Source organism: Neophocaena asiaeorientalis, unplaced genomic scaffold, assembly GCF_003031525.2.
Source record: "Neophocaena asiaeorientalis asiaeorientalis breed wild unplaced genomic scaffold, Neophocaena_asiaeorientalis_V1.1 scaffold182, whole genome shotgun sequence".
Lineage (NCBI taxonomy): Eukaryota > Metazoa > Chordata > Mammalia > Artiodactyla > Phocoenidae > Neophocaena > Neophocaena asiaeorientalis.
This window is the reverse complement of record NW_020174648.1, coordinates 4,037,029-4,053,517: the sequence shown is the minus strand read 5'-3', so window position 1 is coordinate 4,053,517 and position 16,489 is coordinate 4,037,029. Positions and strand designations below refer to the sequence as shown.

Below are 16,489 nucleotides of genomic sequence, written 5' to 3'. Positions count from 1 at the left end.
TAGTCGTCAAGGGACACGGAAGCTACAGGGTGAGGATCAAAACATCTTCCCCTGTCTGATACCCGAGAGTGAGGAAGGTCCAGAGACCTGAAGTGCTTTAGACTGACCTTGGTCAGGGGTTACCGCGGTGTAGACACGGTAGATCCATGGGTGTGGTTGAACGCTTCCGTTCTAGAACTGTAGAGACATCTGCGTAGTTGGAATGGTCTGCCTGAGAATACGACCAGGCTGGAGGGCGGGAATGACTTTTACGCCAGTAGAGACACAAAAGTCAGTGAGATCAGACGTGGGAGGAATTCCATTTCCATGCATGCCAATAAACTCAAGTCACAAGAATCCTTGAAAGTGCATAGGCCAAGCTCCCTAGCCACGCCTTCTCCACAGCAGGGACTGACGCTGTGCTGAACACCAGGAAGGAGCAGGAAGACGTGGACATGTAAAGATCGCCGAGTCTCGTTTGTCGGTTCTGCTGCATACAAGGAAACCCCGAGCCCCACATCAGCAAAACAAAACAAAGAGAAACAACAGACACAAAAAACGTGTTCAGTCAAGTTTTGCTGTTGGTTTAGTTGAATCACCCTGTTGATGTCACATAGGTTCCAAATCCACACTGCAGCATCGGAGAGCAGTACAAAGGGTACGCTCTGGCTCCCATACTTACCTGCCTTACGGTCTTGGGAAAGTTACTTAAGATTTCCAACTTTCCTCATCTGTAGAATGTAGATATTAACAGTGTCTGTCCACAAGCTTGTTGGGAGAATTAGACAAGAGAAGCCATGTCAAAGTGATTAGATGGTGCCTAGCACATAATAAGCAATCAGTCAACGTTACTCGCTATTAAAGACAACAACGTCTTCAGTGACAAATCTCACATAAAATGGTAAAACCTCTCAGAGAAAGTTCAGTTTCAAAGACAGCACGTTGTAGTACATACAGACGCTGAAATATAATGTTGTACACGTGACACGTGTAATGGTATAAACCAGTGTTACCTAAAAAAAACCACAGGGAAAAAAGAATGCATAGTATAAACTTGAAACATGTTTCCTTGCTACCCTATCATGTTGTCAAGAAAAAGCTACTGGGAAAGGATAAATGGCTGTGGCACATGTGGCTCCATTTCAGTGTCTAAGAACAGTAAAGACAGCCAGGGAGCACCAAGACAGCCAGGGAGCACCAATACTGTGGAGCATTTACTAGGTGTGTTCCAGGCATTGTGCTAAGCGCCTCCAAAGCATTATCTCATTTAATCTTCAGGCCACTTGTGCCAGTTGTTAAGCTACACTGTCTCTCAGCTCAAACCCACCCTCTTGTCCTCTGCTTTGTGATGCTGCTGTTGAAACACTGCAAATTTCAGTTCTTTTTTGTCAGCTTCATGTTAGGTTTCATCAGTAGGGGCCACTAGAGGGAGACTGGAAGAAAGAAGGAGAATGGACGGGTTGGTTCCTTTGGGTTTACTTGCGGTTCAAGCAGCAGCATCCTTCTAATGGCCCTTTACCGTGGCAGCAGCAGTTGGTTCTAGTCTCTGTCATCTCTGTGCCCTTGAAGGACCAGCTCTATTATGTTCTCACAAAGAAACTCCATCACCAAGCAAATGGCCTCTCCTTGAGGAAACCTACTTTCTGTTTCCTCCCTTTGTTCTCTGAGTCCAAGAGCGGTGGCTGCTTCTTGCAATTATTCATACCTCTGTGTTATCTCAGTATTTCAAAGAGTTTTGCTCTTTTGCTCCTCCAGTATCTTTTAACCAATTCCCTACATTCAATTCTCTCTGTGGAAATCCTGACTGCATCTTAACTGACACACTGTGCAAGAGGCTGAAACAGATGGGGACTTTGAAATCCTTTGTTTCCTGCCACCTAAGACACCAAATTAACACCACTAACACTCTTAAAATACAGATTTAGAAATGAAAGAAGAACAGTTCAGAAAACATAAATAAAATGCTGTGAAAGTGATCACATAGTAATGGGGCCAGAGGTTTCAGAAATGTGTTTTTTGTTCTCACTCTATTTCCATGATCATTGCACAATGAACCTATATTCACTTTTGTATATAAGCTATATGACATTATTATTTTATATTATGGTGCATACATAAATGATTTTCCTGTATAGTCCTGATTTTAGTTATTCTGTGTCTATTCTTTTTCTATAAATTAGGGAAGACAAATGCATGGCACACATTTTGCCACTCAGCATTTCCATATCCATGTTAGGCATTCATCACTCATCTCACCACTCTTTCTGGCCAGATACAGATCCAGTCTCAGAATCCTTTTCAAATCACAGGCAGTGGGACTTCCCTCATGGTGTAGTCGTTGGGAATCCGCCTGCCAATGCAGGGGATGTGGGTTCTATCCCTGAACTGGGAGGATCCCACATGCCGCGGAGCAACTAAGCCTGTGTGCCACAACTACTGAGCCTGTGCTCTAGAGCCCACGAGCCACAACTACTGAGCTTGCGTGCCCTAGAGCCCACGCACCACAACTACTGAGCCCGTGCACCACAACTACTGAAGCCCACATGCTCTAGGGCCCGTGTGCTGCAACTACTGAGCCCACGTGCTGCAACTACTGAGCCCGCGTGATGCAACTACTGAAGCCCGTAAGCCTAGAGCCCGTGCTCCGCAACAAGAGAAGCCACTGCAATGAGAAGCCCGCGCACTGCAACGAAGAGTAGCCCCCACTCGCTGCAACTAGAGAAAGCCTGCGCGCAGCAACAAAGACCCAACACAGCCAAAAAAAAAAAAAAGAAAATACAAATCACAGGCAGCCACTACACTTGATCAAATTTAGCACTCAAGTGAAAACCCATTCGCCATCCTTGCGATCTATCTTCAAGTTTATGGAAATTTCTTTACTTTCGTCATCAGAATTTATGTTCCAGATTGTCATTCAGATCCTAAAGAGTTATAAAACTTTTATGTCATATGATATGTAATAATTTTTAGTTTGAAGTACGTATTAGTTAAGACCCAGTTAGGAAAGCAGAACACATTTTAGATCATTCAATAGAGAAAATTCAAAATGGAAAACTAATTAGAAAGGCTTTGGAATAACAGAAAGGGCATGTGAAAAATCGTGGGCCAACCCAAAGATTGGCAACAGCAGGAAGCTCCTGCTTTGAGGAGATAAGACCGTGTTACTAAAACTCAGGACTTGGAGCCACCTAAAGGGAGCTGAAAGCATGGCAGGAATTTGCTGGAGGAGTTCTGAGGCCAGAGAGGCAGCTGGAACCACAAAGAAGATGCTAACGACACCATCCAGTCAGAGAGAGGAAGAAATACACTGGTTTCCTTCCTCTCCCTGTCCTCCAATCTTCCACAAGTGCCTGCCATTGTCCCACGGGCTGGAAGCCTGTTGGCAAGGCTGTGTGGAAAATGTAGCTTGCAAGAGCCAGCTCTCTGTGACACACAGCAGAGCAGCAGAAGGCCGGGGAATGGATCTGAGGACAAAGAGGCAGTTGGCTTTTGAGTAGTATGGGCATTACCAAGTTACACTCAACAGTCACTGGGGCAAAATGGCGGTGAAGGCATGTCCAACCTTGTCTTACCGACAGGCTCTTAGGTCCCGGGACACCACAAGGACATGGCAGGAGACGGTTTCATCTCTAAGCCAGTAGGTCACAGAACACTGTCTGACTCTTTGGACAGCAAAGGCCTCAGGGTTACCTGACATTTGAATTTTTCTGAACAAAGGAAGTTGCTCCTAATTATTAAGCGCAGAATATGGCTGAGGTTTTCTTCCTGGGAGAGGTAGTAAGAAATCAATTACACTAATGGGTAGCTCTGTGTGAACAGACATATTCATAAACTCTAAGAAAAGGCAGTTTTGGTGAAGAAACAAGATATCAAAACCTGTGCGTTCCTACAGGAATCAATTCAATTACAGCACACACTGCAAAGCCCTGGCACAAAGCGGGTTTTTTTTTTCCCCTCACTTTAGAATAGTGCAGACATGAGCCAAAGCCTGGAGTCCCACATGCATCAAAGAGAAATTGTCAGCTGTTCTATATAACACTGAGGTTTCATTTGACACTAAGCCGCTCATTCATTGGTTCACTTGAAATGACAATGAAAAAGGAGGTGGTGATGGAAACAGGGCTGGGAGCCAGTAGGTTATCAAAATCAGGCTGGGTCCTGGATCAACATGACCAGCTATGCTGTCCTGAAGGGCAGGAGGCTTTTGTTTCCCAAGATCTCACTCAAGTATCGGGTGTTACCTAGGATGCATGCAGAGCACAGAGAACAGGGCAAAAGAACCACGAAAAGCCAACACAAGGCTACGTTCAACAGATAGAGCTTGAGTCACGGATTTTCTTGACTCTGCATTATCCTCACGAGACAGACAAAAAACAAGCCAAACAAATCCCAAACCAAGCCAAACAGACAAGCAAACAAGCTTGGAAACAAGCTATGCACGCTGAGTTGTTTTCCTAATCGTGGTAGGTTTGTATTGATCCACATTCTCTTTTATGGTCTGACATAGGGTGACCAGCCAGTGATTTGTAAAAAAATCTCAGTGGGAGTTCTTCCCTTTCTAGGAAACTCAGTAAGAAGCCAACTCATGAATGGCGGAGGCAGGATGGTGTAATGGTTAGAGTCAGAGAGCCCTTGGTTGAGAGGCCTTACTTCTACTTCACTGTGAACTGGGGCAAGTTATATAAAATCTCTGAGATTCTGCTTCCTCTTTCCTGAGAGTATCCAGTTCACAGAACTGCATGAAGATTGAGGAGGAGCCTGCAGTTAAAGTGTTTAGCACGGTGCCTGGCACACTTTAAGTGTGGGATGTACACATTCACATCCAGGAAGTTCCAAATGCAAAGGGGCAGAAAAGCAAAATAATTAGAAGAAACCCTTCCCTTCTAATATTCCTACTTTGTCCCCAGTTGTCTTCTCCTTTCTCTCTCTCTTTTTTTTTTTTTTGCTGGCCCTGGAACAACTGTCCCCCTTCCCAGGGCTTCCACTAAGCCCCTGAGGTTGGCCCTCTGAGAGGTATTGGAGTGAAGCATCCAGCCTTCTTTTTTGCTCTTCTCTGTTGCAGCAAGACATTCACTGCTGCAAGGTGGTGAGAGGGACGTTATGCTTACGTAGCCCAGCCCGGGTAAAATCACCTCTTCTTTTCATGGTGAATTCACACCCGGGACAGAAACTTAGATGCTCCGTCACCGGCTGGGTGGAATAGACACCGTTGAGCTCTCATCCGGTCCCCTTTATTTAGCAGACCAATCCCCATAGTGGCTTAAAGCAATAACCATTTTATTGCGTTGCATAATTTTCAGGGCCAGGAATTCAGGCGGGGCTTGGCAGGTGATTCTTCTCTTCCATGTGACATTGATAGAGGTCACTGGGTGGTGTGCAGCTGGCAGAGGGATGGGTCTCCAGGGGCCAAGACAGCTTCATTCATGTGTCTGGTGCCTTAGCTGGAATGTCTGGAAGGCTGGGCTCAGCTGGGACAGTGGCCCAGAGTGCTTACATGTGACGTCTCCAGCATGGTGGCCCCAGCACGGTGGCCTCAGATTTCTTCTCCAAGAGTAAGAGTTCCAGAGAAAAAGGCAGAAGCCCCAAGGCCTTTTATGACTCAGACTTGGAAGTCAGAGAGTTTCACTTCCATTCTCATCTATTGGTCAAAACAGTCATCAACCTGCCCAGATTCAAGGGCAGAGGCAGTAGAACACCATTCTAGTTGGGAGGCGTGTCTAAGAATTTATGGGGCCGTCTTTTAAGACTGCCAGTCTGTCTTCTTTTAATAATTCTCACTTGCGCGCACAGACCAGAACTGTCACGGTTACTTTTCAAGAGGGCCAACTAGTGCCTAGGCACTGAATAGCTGGCTATTGAAGAATTTAAAGGGAATCACATGCGCTGGTGGCAGCACAGATAACATCTATTTAAAGGTATGTTGTAGAGAGGGAGCAAAAAAGATTGAGGTTCTGAGCTACAGTTCATAACAGCCAGCCTCTCCCAAATGCCTCTACAGAATGCAAGATAAGAATGGGTCAGGCAGGGCCTTTTGCAACATTCTTCTTAGATGCCCAACATAGAAATTTCAGCAACTCCCATAGACTCCTGTATGTCTCTGTCATAGCTCTTGCCACCCTTGTAATGATGGGTTCGATGTCTAACTTTCCCTATAAAATGCCATTCTCGGTGACGGAGAACAAGCTTGTCCTACCACCCAGTGTACCTCCCGCACCACACACAGTGTCTGAAATGCAGCAGACGTGCAATAAGTACATTTCATTGGCTAATTATCTGGAGTGGAAGAAAGAAGATGAGAATAGCTAGTACCTAACAATAAGCTTACAATTTGCTGTGAAGGATTTAACCTTTTTTTCTACTTAAGATGATGGGCTATAAGACCTATGTATGTATCAACAGAATCTAAAGTATAACATTTAAAGCTTTAATAATTCCCCAGTTGGTCTAACCAGATCACTCCGATTATTAAAAGACACCGGTAACATCCACACACCCGACACTTACTGACAGCTTTGTTTATTATTTAGTTGATTATTCCATTTGTATAATCGTACACCGATTCTCTTTTAAACAATACTGCTATACCTGAAGTTGGTCACACTATACTCTCCCTTCCTTCTATAGTAGTAAAGTGGTTTTTTTTCACACTCAGTTTTTTAATAGAACATTTTCAAATATCAAGAAGTGCGATTAACTGAAAGTAATGCACGGACCAAACTCCACGGAAGACAGCCGCACACTCCGTTAAGGGGCTCGTGCCATTACAGTGGGCCATGTCCACTCAGGAGGAGACACCAGTGGCCTCGTGGGATCCCAGGGCTGGCAGAGTGTTGGTGGGTATAAGCAACTCCCTTAAGACCTGTTTGGCAGCTTGGAAAGTCGAGGTTTAATAGTGGCCCCGTCCGTCACCCTTCTAGTCAGAATGGGTTCCTGCAGTCAAACTGTGGGCGGTGTCGTCAGGGTGTGAGCGAGCTTGCCTTCCTCGGGCAAAATCCCCGAGTGAAATCCTCAGGGGGCCCGAGCACCCTCTCCTACTCCATTCATATGGGCCTTATTTTTAACTCGAAAGTAGGTGGGACCCAGGCATAGAGGTTGTGTGTACAGCGTGCATGTGTGTGTCGTGTGTGTGTATTCTGTGCAGCGTGTATAGTGTGTGCTGTGTTGTGTGTGTACACTGTGGACGTAGAGTGTGTGTCTGTGTACCTCTGTGGCTGCGTGTAGTACGTGGTGTGTGTGCCTATGTGTAGTGTGTTCAGTATACGCAGAGGGTGTGTGCATACAGTCTGTATGTGTATAGTGTGTGTGCCTATAGTCTGTATTTGTGTAGTGTGTAAATAATGTGTATAGCCTATAGTGTGTGTGTGTGTACTGTGCATGTAGTATGTGCATATTCTGTGTGTGGAGTGTGTAGCGTGTGTGTTGTGTGCGTGTAGTATGTGTATACACTGTGCAGAGTTTGTAGAGCGTGTAGTGTGTGCACGTGTGTGTGTTGCGTGTGTAGCGTGTGCATGTGTCTGGGGTGTGTAGTATGTGTATATACTCTCTGCCGAGTGTGTACAGTGTGGGTAGTGTGTGTATATACTGTGTAGAGTGTGTGCTGTGTGTATGTGTGGAGGGCACAGGGCACACTGAAGGAGGGAGAGGGTCACGGAGGGAGAAGGACGGGGCTAAGGAGGAAGGGTATCAGGCAGGAGAAGCAGACAAAGATGAGGATGGACCTGGGGGGAGACGGCAGGAGGGAGGGAAAGCGTGAGCGTGCTTTATTTTAATAACACAGAAGGAGGGACAGGGAACGGTGTCCCTGGTGCCACTCCCCGGCCCCCCTCTCTGGCCCAAGGTCCTGGTCCTCTGCTGTGCAGATCCAGCTTTCTGTGCAGACTTGAATAAAGGAGCAGCAGCGGCAAAACCAGCTCTCACCAAGGCCCCGCCCCATTGGCTGGGGTCCCACTGCTGCCTCCTGTACCCCTTCCTCTTCGGTCAAGGTGAGACACTGGCTTCCGAGGCATTTCACCCACCGCCCGGCATTGACCCCAGGTGGGTCTCAGTTTTCTGCCAGCCTTTGCTCTGGAACTGAGGGGGCTGCATTCCAGAGTCGATATACTGTCTTTCCATCTTTCTGCAGAAAGATGCAGAGAGGGGCGTGAGGTCACCTGTGCTTGCAGCCCTGCCACAGGCTCACTCTCAGGCACTGGCGGGGAGAAGGCTTGTGCTGCAGATCCGTGGTCCCAAAGGACACCCCGGCTGCAGGGTTAGGACGCACTGTGCCCTCCTCCCACTGCAACGCACTGCAGGCATATCTGTGCCATGGAGGCAGGGGCCAGGGAGAGCTGCGCGTCCAGGCAACATGGAAAGCAGAGCTGAGGAGGGCGAGGGGTTAAAATCCTGTGCTCTGGAGTCCGACAGCCTGAATTCAAATGGTGGTTCAGGTAGGTAAGAAACGAGCTGTTGCTAGAATTCAGCGTTATGTAAAGTGCTTAGAGCAGCGTCTGGCACACAGTAAGCACTCAATAAACAAGCTCTGTCATTCTAACCACTTAGAAAAAATTCAATACGGCTCAATGACAACAGGCCTTATAGATTCTGCATCTCCTTCCTGACCTTTCTCTTGTGTTTCCAAATGAGGAGCCCTGGTCAAAGGCAGGGTGGCTGAACGTGTGTGTTCAGGCCTCTGAGGTGTGTGAGGACAATTAAGGCCATTGCTGGTCCACAGGGCCCTGCAGAGCTCTTTCTGAGAGGCTGGACTTCCCGTTGGCCAGGCCCCCGCTTGTGCCAGTGCCATTGCTCGGGGAGCGGGGCAGAAGCAGTGGCCTGGCCCTTACCTGTGGTCAGGGGAGCTCACCTACACAGAACCTCTGCTGCTCCTGGCAACTAGATGGGGGGTGAAAATGGAATCCTCACCCAGAGAAATGATTTGCAAAACTAGCAACATAACTAAGCAAATTTGGCAAAGGGGAGAATGGACGGAAGTGTTTTGTGATGGGTAATAACTTGAGTTCACTAAAACACTGACATGGAGGCCTTGACCCGTCCTGACCAGAGCGGACATCAGCCGGGACGGATCTGTGCAAGGTAAGCGGCGCAGACACCACAGAGAATCCGGGCATGCGACATGCACTACTGGTCTGCAGAAGTTCACCCTGGAGGTACAGGAGCTTTTTAAAAGAAGAAACTACATTTTTTTTTTTTCGAGAACATGGACTGCTAACCAGACTCCCAGGTAGACTGCTCTGCAGGGGCATTAGACAGGTAGCATTTTATTGCCTCTTAAAGATATATTGTTCAGAGGAGAAGGCAGAGTTCTTCCAGAAGGAGATTTAATTCCCTTAAAATTCCCTTGAAAATCCAGGAGGTCGACCGGGGCCCATAATGGAGGCGAAGTTCACCTCTGCAGTGTGAAGATAGCAATCGGAAGGCCGGGGGCGGAAACCATGAGACCTACACAGGGGCCACCTTCCCAGTTTTCTTGCTGTTGTTCTCTGTGAGCAGAGCTTAGGGTCTTAGTGTGAGAGCTTCCCTAGGACATCTGAGGCTGGGGTCTGAGGCCACTCTACAACTTTCTGGCCTCATCTCTGTCCCCAGGTGCAAGGGACATAGGAACTCAGTGAGCACAGGGTGCACCAACCTAATGGCCCTTTCATGAGAAGCATGGCAGAACCCGAGCATTTTGATGAACCTCTTGGACAAAAAATGAACAAAACAAATTAACCGCAAAACAAGCCCCAAAGTAATTCCCTAAGAAGAAATTTAGGAAGCCCTGGCTAGCAGGCTTACTGACCACACAGATGGAGAACATGACACCCGAGAAGTTCTGCAGGAAGCAAGGATCACCTTCTCGCTAGTTTAGATGTTGCCTGTGGAGGCTTGAATGTTCCCTTAAAAACATTAAAAATCCACACACCAACCCAGACATTTCCCCTCCTCTCTCCTGCTTCCTTTTGGCAGCTGCTCTCTGGCATCATGGCGCTAGATGTCTTTGCTGTCCCCATAATCGTTGTAAGGGATGCTCAGGGTCTGCTCCTCACACGTCTTCCTAAGGTCCCGGCTAAGCTCTGACCAGTCAAGTCCGTAGGGCTTGATCTCGCTGTAGCGGCAGCCCAGGTACTTAAGGGAGCTGCGTCGCAAGCTTATCTTGGGTTCCTGAAGGAGTCCGTTGCACCAATTGCTGAGATCCCCAAGCTGAGAAAGGATGAGGCCAGCTTTCCTATGGATCAAGCATGGAGGATGCTTAGGTTAGAAAGAAGAGAAGGCAGGAAAGGTAAACAGTGTGAGACTTTAAACTTCAAGAGGGAAGAGCCCCGTTTATTTTGCTTACTGTTCCATGGCTGGCACTTAGAAGAGGGGGAACCTCCATAAATACTTGTCAAGAAAATGAATGAATGAATGGAAGAATGAATGAATGAATGAAATAATTAATTAATAAGGACGGACGAGCAGAGTAGGGCACCAAAATGGAAACAAAGAAACAAAATGCAATAAGGACAAATACGGAAGAGGAAATGACATACTTTAGTGGGGATTTATGCTCTTTTCAAATCATAGAGCTGACAAATCAGGCCAATTTACTTTAAAGCCAGTAATTTATCACCATTAAATGACAAATAATGTGTTTGACTGGATGTTTCCCTTTTCAAGGGTATTTCTGAACTGAGTAGAAGCCGCCAATATACTGCATTTTGGGGGATATCAAGTGTAACTCATTATGCCTGTATGAAGGTAATTATAGTGTAATAAGGGCACGAACAATAGTGCCCTCAGTGCATATTGACATAGGGTCATTCTTTGGGAAAATGCAGACTCTCAGTGGCACGCATCACCTAATTAACCCCCAGGTGAGCTCCTGCTCTGTTCTGCAATCTCCCTCAGAAAGTCAGGAGGCTAGTGCCATTGAGACCCCTGAGACCCCATCCAAAGAGTGGGAAGAAGATGAGGTGATGAGAGGGCACCTGAGCTGTTGCAGATCCCTTTGAGAATGGGAAGAGGAGGGCAAGGTCTCCCCAAGTTCACACACACTGTAAAGGAGTGATCCCACTGGGCCAAGAATAGGGTGTGAGACCCCCTGCGCATAGCTTGGGGAAGCGGGCTGTCGCCAAGATCTAGCTCACTGGTGTACGGCCTCTTCTTGGCATCCACTTCTGGTGTTAGAGATGGGACTGCCTGACGGCCAGTTCTCAGCCCGCACTGGCTTTGACTCTGAACACTCAGGATAAGTGAAGGAACGGGGATTCCCTCATTTAGCTGTGTTCTTTCCCTTCTTCAAAAAACCATGGGTGACCAGAGACCCATGAAAGAATAGTCTCTTATTCCAACAAGCCCACGTGAGGCTCTAAAATCTGTTCTGGAAAGTTCAATGAACAGGACCCCTTGCAGTATTTATCAACTGCTAGGCTAACTTCACACGTGAGGAAGCATCTCTTTTCTAATGCAATCAACAATTCTTTCCAGAAACTGGAAGTTTCTTCACCAAGTTTAGAATGAGCTCTCAAGAACAAGAAGCACATTCATTTCATGCCTCTTCTTCCGTCCTGGCTACGAGCGTCACAAGGGGTGAGCTCACCACATTCCTAGGAGGGCAAGCGAGAGACGGGCGGGGATGACGGACGTTGGAAGCAAGGTGTTGAGCTGTGGCAGCAAAGTCAAGGGACCCAGAGAGTGTGAGGTCATCGGAGGCCAGTCAAGTTTTCTCCCACTGCAATGGTGGGTCAGAGAAAATCAAACACTCTGCCGACTAAGTCACACCTTATGCAGATTGCCTCTCCTCTGCCCATCAGCCTCTGCCCTTTGGCCAAGCAGGCTTTCCAAAAGTCATCATCAACAGGGACTTTGGTGGCCTTCCTCTTAATCTGTCCTGCTGCATGTCATTAGCTGTTGACACATTCTTGGGATGTGGATGAAGGGGGAGAGAAGAAAGAGTAAAGGGCAGCATCTGCCTCATCTTGAAGAAGTGGATAAAGGAACACATCCTAGCCATCCTTTCAAACAAATGGATTTAATTAGCCCATGGAGTTGTTTGTGGCTATTTTCATTGCTCCCTTTTAAAAAAAAGATAATAATTCATTTGGGTATGTCCTTGACCATCTCAGAGCCTTCTTCTTTCTTAAGAGCAATGCGACCAAGGCTGTCCTCAAGGTATTTCAACTCTCATGGAGGCTTCCATGAATTTTAATGGAATTGGATTTAACTGAAGCAAGGGAATACTTTCTGCTTGCTTGCAGGGCATATGTACCCTCTGACCCTTTTCTACTTATTCTCACAACTAACTCCAAAGCGGTGAAGTATCTCAAGGCAGGAGACTTCTTGTTTCCCATGGTTCTCCCCCAGATCCATGACACTGAAGAGCGAAACTTGATTTTCCACAAGCTAATGAAACTACAATTTCCCCCCCTAATATATAGCCTTAAAAAACCAGTATTACACATGAAAGAGTCTTCTCTTTTTGAGAAGACAGTGTCAAGTCAGCAGCAGGCCTTACTTTACAACGAGATCGGCATTTTTTCCCCCTGCGCACTTTCTTCATTAACGAATTTTCCTTCTGACTCTTGAGTTACAAGAGAGAAATTTTAAAAGCAGTCCAAATTCCCTTGGAAGTCAAGATGATGTATGCAATGTTAGTGCTTTTCAAATTGTGACATTTATGTTCCTTGACAAAGAACTGCATATATGTACTCAATAAATGTCAGAAGGAGGGAGGAGAGAGCATGAAGGGAATTGGGGAGAGAGCTGGAGAGAGGGGATGATATTAGGTATGAGTAATAATAAGGACAGGAGTAATGGTAAGGTATGGAGCAGGGAGGCTATTTCATAATATATATCTACCTTCTAACCCAGGGTTTGCTTTTTACCAAAATTGAGACAGAACAAATTAAAGCCCCCTTATATATTTCCCTCTGTGTCCTGTCCATAGCCATGGCATCTGCTTGCCCAAGAATAACCAACCTTTATAAACTTTGGGAAATAATTTATGGAACGCAGAAAGATTCTTCCTGACCTTACACATAAAATCATTTTATTTTAGGAAGGTAATCCTAGATTTTCTCCTTTCTTCAAAAGTAAGAAAATAGGTAAGCGGGGCGGGGGATGTCCTGTACAATGGTCTTCTAGAAAAGTTTATAAATTCAGGTCATACGAGGCATCCTGAGACTAAGTCTACTTTCCAACTGATCAGATATCAGACACATGGGATGACTTTTGGGTGATACTTTTATTGATCCCTTTTGGCAGGAGAGCAAGAATTCTGAGTGCCAGAGGATCCTACTGTATTAATTTTCTTCATTTACTTTCCTCCTCTCTTTCTTTCTCTTCTTTCTTTCCTTCCCTCCCTCCCTCCCTTCCTTCCCCCCGCTATTTCTTTTTTCTTTATGAACTCCTAAATAGTTTTGGGATGTATAAGTTTGGGGACATTCCACGTGAAAAGCCTCTTCACTGTGTTTATCTGAAAATCTTAGTATTTCCAGAGAAATCTTCTCCTCTCAGAGCAGCAATACACAGCCATGTTGAATGGAACAAAGGGAAGGTGTTATCTCTACGCATTCTTCCCATTCCTCTCTTTCCAAGAACTCTATCTGGGCTATATAAGCTAAAAGCAGGAGTACTGAGTATTAGGAAGTTGTAGCCTTGGGGCCAGGGCAAGTTGGCAAACACTACATTATCCTAACTTTGGCCAAGTTAGATGTCAAGATGGGTCATTGGCTACCCCCATTCTGCCTTTCAAGAGAATGTAGAATTTAGCTCGAAATACGTCTGTATAATGCATATAACATATGTAAAGTTCATATGCAGTAAATATTTTTGGATAACCTCTTCAATAAAATTCCTAATTTTCTTTCAAAAGACTAAGCTTTTGGCTCCTACGGTTTAGCCTTTGGAATGCTGTGTCAGCATGATAAAGAGGGGGTAAAACAACTCAAGGGCAAAGGTTTTTTCAGAGTTCAGGAAATGCATTCATGGCTTGACTTAAATACAGCATAAATACAGCTTATCCATAACTAATCAGTATGAACCGAGCTGTCTAAAAGCACAGGACTTACAGCAGCTAAGCTCACCCAGGATATCTGCAAATTCATGAAGGCAGTATTATAGCGGAAGAGGTACAAAATTTCAAAAAGCTGAGGTCTTTAAAAGAGATAATGAAGTTTACTGATTACCTGGGGCCTAATTCATCCTCACACCGCCAGGTGAATTCTCCAAAACTCTCGTAATGCTGGTTATAGTGGTAGAGGACTCGATGGAGGGTGGGGGAACCCAGATCCAGGAGGGTGTTGTAGGCGGTCTGCTGCTCCTTCCCACTGGTATAGCCATTGAAGAGATTGTAGATCTTGTCTGCTATTTCTGAGGATGGGAGAAAAGGCCAATAAATAAGATTATACACACACACACACATATATATATACACACACACACACACACACACACACACGTATACATATATATATATATACACACACATATATATATACACATATACATAAATGATTATAAATACAGGCACATAGGTGTGTATATGCATGTATATGTGTGTGTATATATACACATGTGTGTGTGATATTACTCAAAGAATACTGTACTGCCCTATCAGGTTTCAGTTTTCTCTTCTATAAAATGAAAGGCTTCAAATAGAATCTCTCTAAGGTCAATTTACGTGATAATATTCTTTGTCTTCACCCATGTTTCCTAATAATACAGAGCCTGAGGCAAGAGCTCATAGATTGATACTTTATTGGCAAATGCATTCCCAGAGAAGCAGGAGGGAGGATAGAGAGAAATGAGGCAAGAAAGGAGGAAGAGTGAATATAAGAAAATGCTCTAAGGAGTTGATGGCTATGTTTTGCAGGAGAGGATGTATGAAGCTATTGGATCCTCACTGGTCCATCTGGGGGAGAACAGAAGAAGACTTTATATCCAGCTCCCATTCAGGATTGGTCCATGGGGACTTTTCACATTTGCCCCCATGAGGCATTAACTCCCCTGCACCTCTAAGCTGCATGCTTGGGTACAAAGTGAGTCCTGCAAAAGCAATGGGGAAGCCCTGGGCAGCGGGGAGCAGCCTTCGGCTCAGGGATGAAGTCGGGAACTGTCAGGTCACGCCTCCAGCAATGTGAAGAACCTGAAGTAGCCACAGTGCCAAAAGCAACCTGGCCCCGTGACTGCAGGAATGCGGGTCTTTTTGCTAGGGCCACCCAGACAGGTAGGAAGGCAAGCTTGTAGATCTGTGCTGACATGTACATTGAATCCAGTGCATTCTGCAGTTCCAAACGAGTGATCTTTTGGCTTAATTTATACCTCTTACATTTCTGCCTCCAAGGTATACATTGCTAAGATTGAACTCGGTGATGTGGCAAAGTGGCAATGAATTTGTGTAGCCTTGGCATTTTTTCCTGTGGAGCTCAAAGCACTTTATCATTAAATATTTTCTCATTAAACCTGTCAGAAAGGAGATTTGTTGACATTTTCTTCCTAAACAGCTGGGAACTGAGATCTGGAGAGCTTTGTCTCAGATCCAGTGTTAAATCTGGGGATGAAGAGGCTAAGTCTACAGGCTCCTAAGCCAGACTTTGCCCACTTGACCCCCTGTTAGCCTAAAGGCCCTGATCCCTTGTCACTACTCCAAGTGAATTCAAGGTTGCTGGTGATGACTGAGTCATCATTTTAAGAGTTTCCTGGGTTGGAATGAATAAAATTTCTACCTCTACTCTGCCCAAGCATTGCAATAATTTCCCTTTTTGTCTATCTTGCCCATTGCCTACGAAAACAGGAGCCAGACCTCACTTCCTCAGTGTCCTGAGTGGCAAGACCAAGGCCAGACAAAATAATAGATAAAAAAAATGTTAGCTAAATGAATGAAATTTATGACCTTGGCAGTCATTTGAATCCACTTTGGTGGAGGGTTTCTGGTGATATATCTCCAGACCTGGGTTGTACCAACCCTTTAGCAATTAAACCCTTGTAACCAGCATCTTTAAGCTACAATAAAAATAATTTCAGCTGAGAAATCCATTCAGATTTTCAGGACTTTAAAATTCTCAGGTTGTTAAAATAAGATCAAGAGATAAAGTGGACAGTGATGTAGACTATAAAGATCTCTGGTATTTATTATATAGAATATAAAGAATATAAATAAAAAGTATATAGAATATAAAGAGCTCTGGTACTTATGTATTAACATCCTACTGATTGCCAAGAACTTCACATGTGTGAATTCTAACCCTCACACCACCACTGCACAATGAATATGAATGTCTTTGTGCTACAAATGAGGCCAGGTCACCTGCCCAAGGTCATATAGCCAGTGTGGGCTGGAGTCAAGCTTTAAAACTCTATCTTCCATTGCTCTTTTGCACCTATGCTCAGGGTATGGTAGTGTTTAACCAATTTAAGATACAGGAGGGGCTTCCCTGGTGGCGCAGTGGTTGAGAGTCCGCCTGCCAATGCAGGGGACACGGGTTCGTGCCCCGGTCCGGGAGGATCCCACGTGCCGCGGTGCGGCTGGGCCCGTGAGCCATGGCCGCTGGGCCTG

At 45.7% G+C, this 16,489-nt stretch overlaps 1 protein-coding gene across 1 annotated transcript in view; it reads right to left on the bottom strand.

The window, feature by feature from the left end:
* Window positions 1-7,444: 7,444 nt before the first annotated feature.
* ASTN1 (astrotactin 1) overlaps window positions 7,445-16,489 on the bottom strand; it is a 323,825-nt gene continuing 314,780 nt past the window's right edge. The window contains exons 22-23 of the mRNA XM_024758832.1: window positions 14,121-14,304; window positions 7,445-10,180 (exon numbers count right to left, since the gene is read on the bottom strand). Of these exons, the coding sequence (XP_024614600.1) occupies window positions 9,943-10,180; window positions 14,121-14,304 (422 nt within the window). The 3' untranslated portion in view covers window positions 7,445-9,942. The remainder of the gene's footprint in view (window positions 10,181-14,120; window positions 14,305-16,489) is intronic.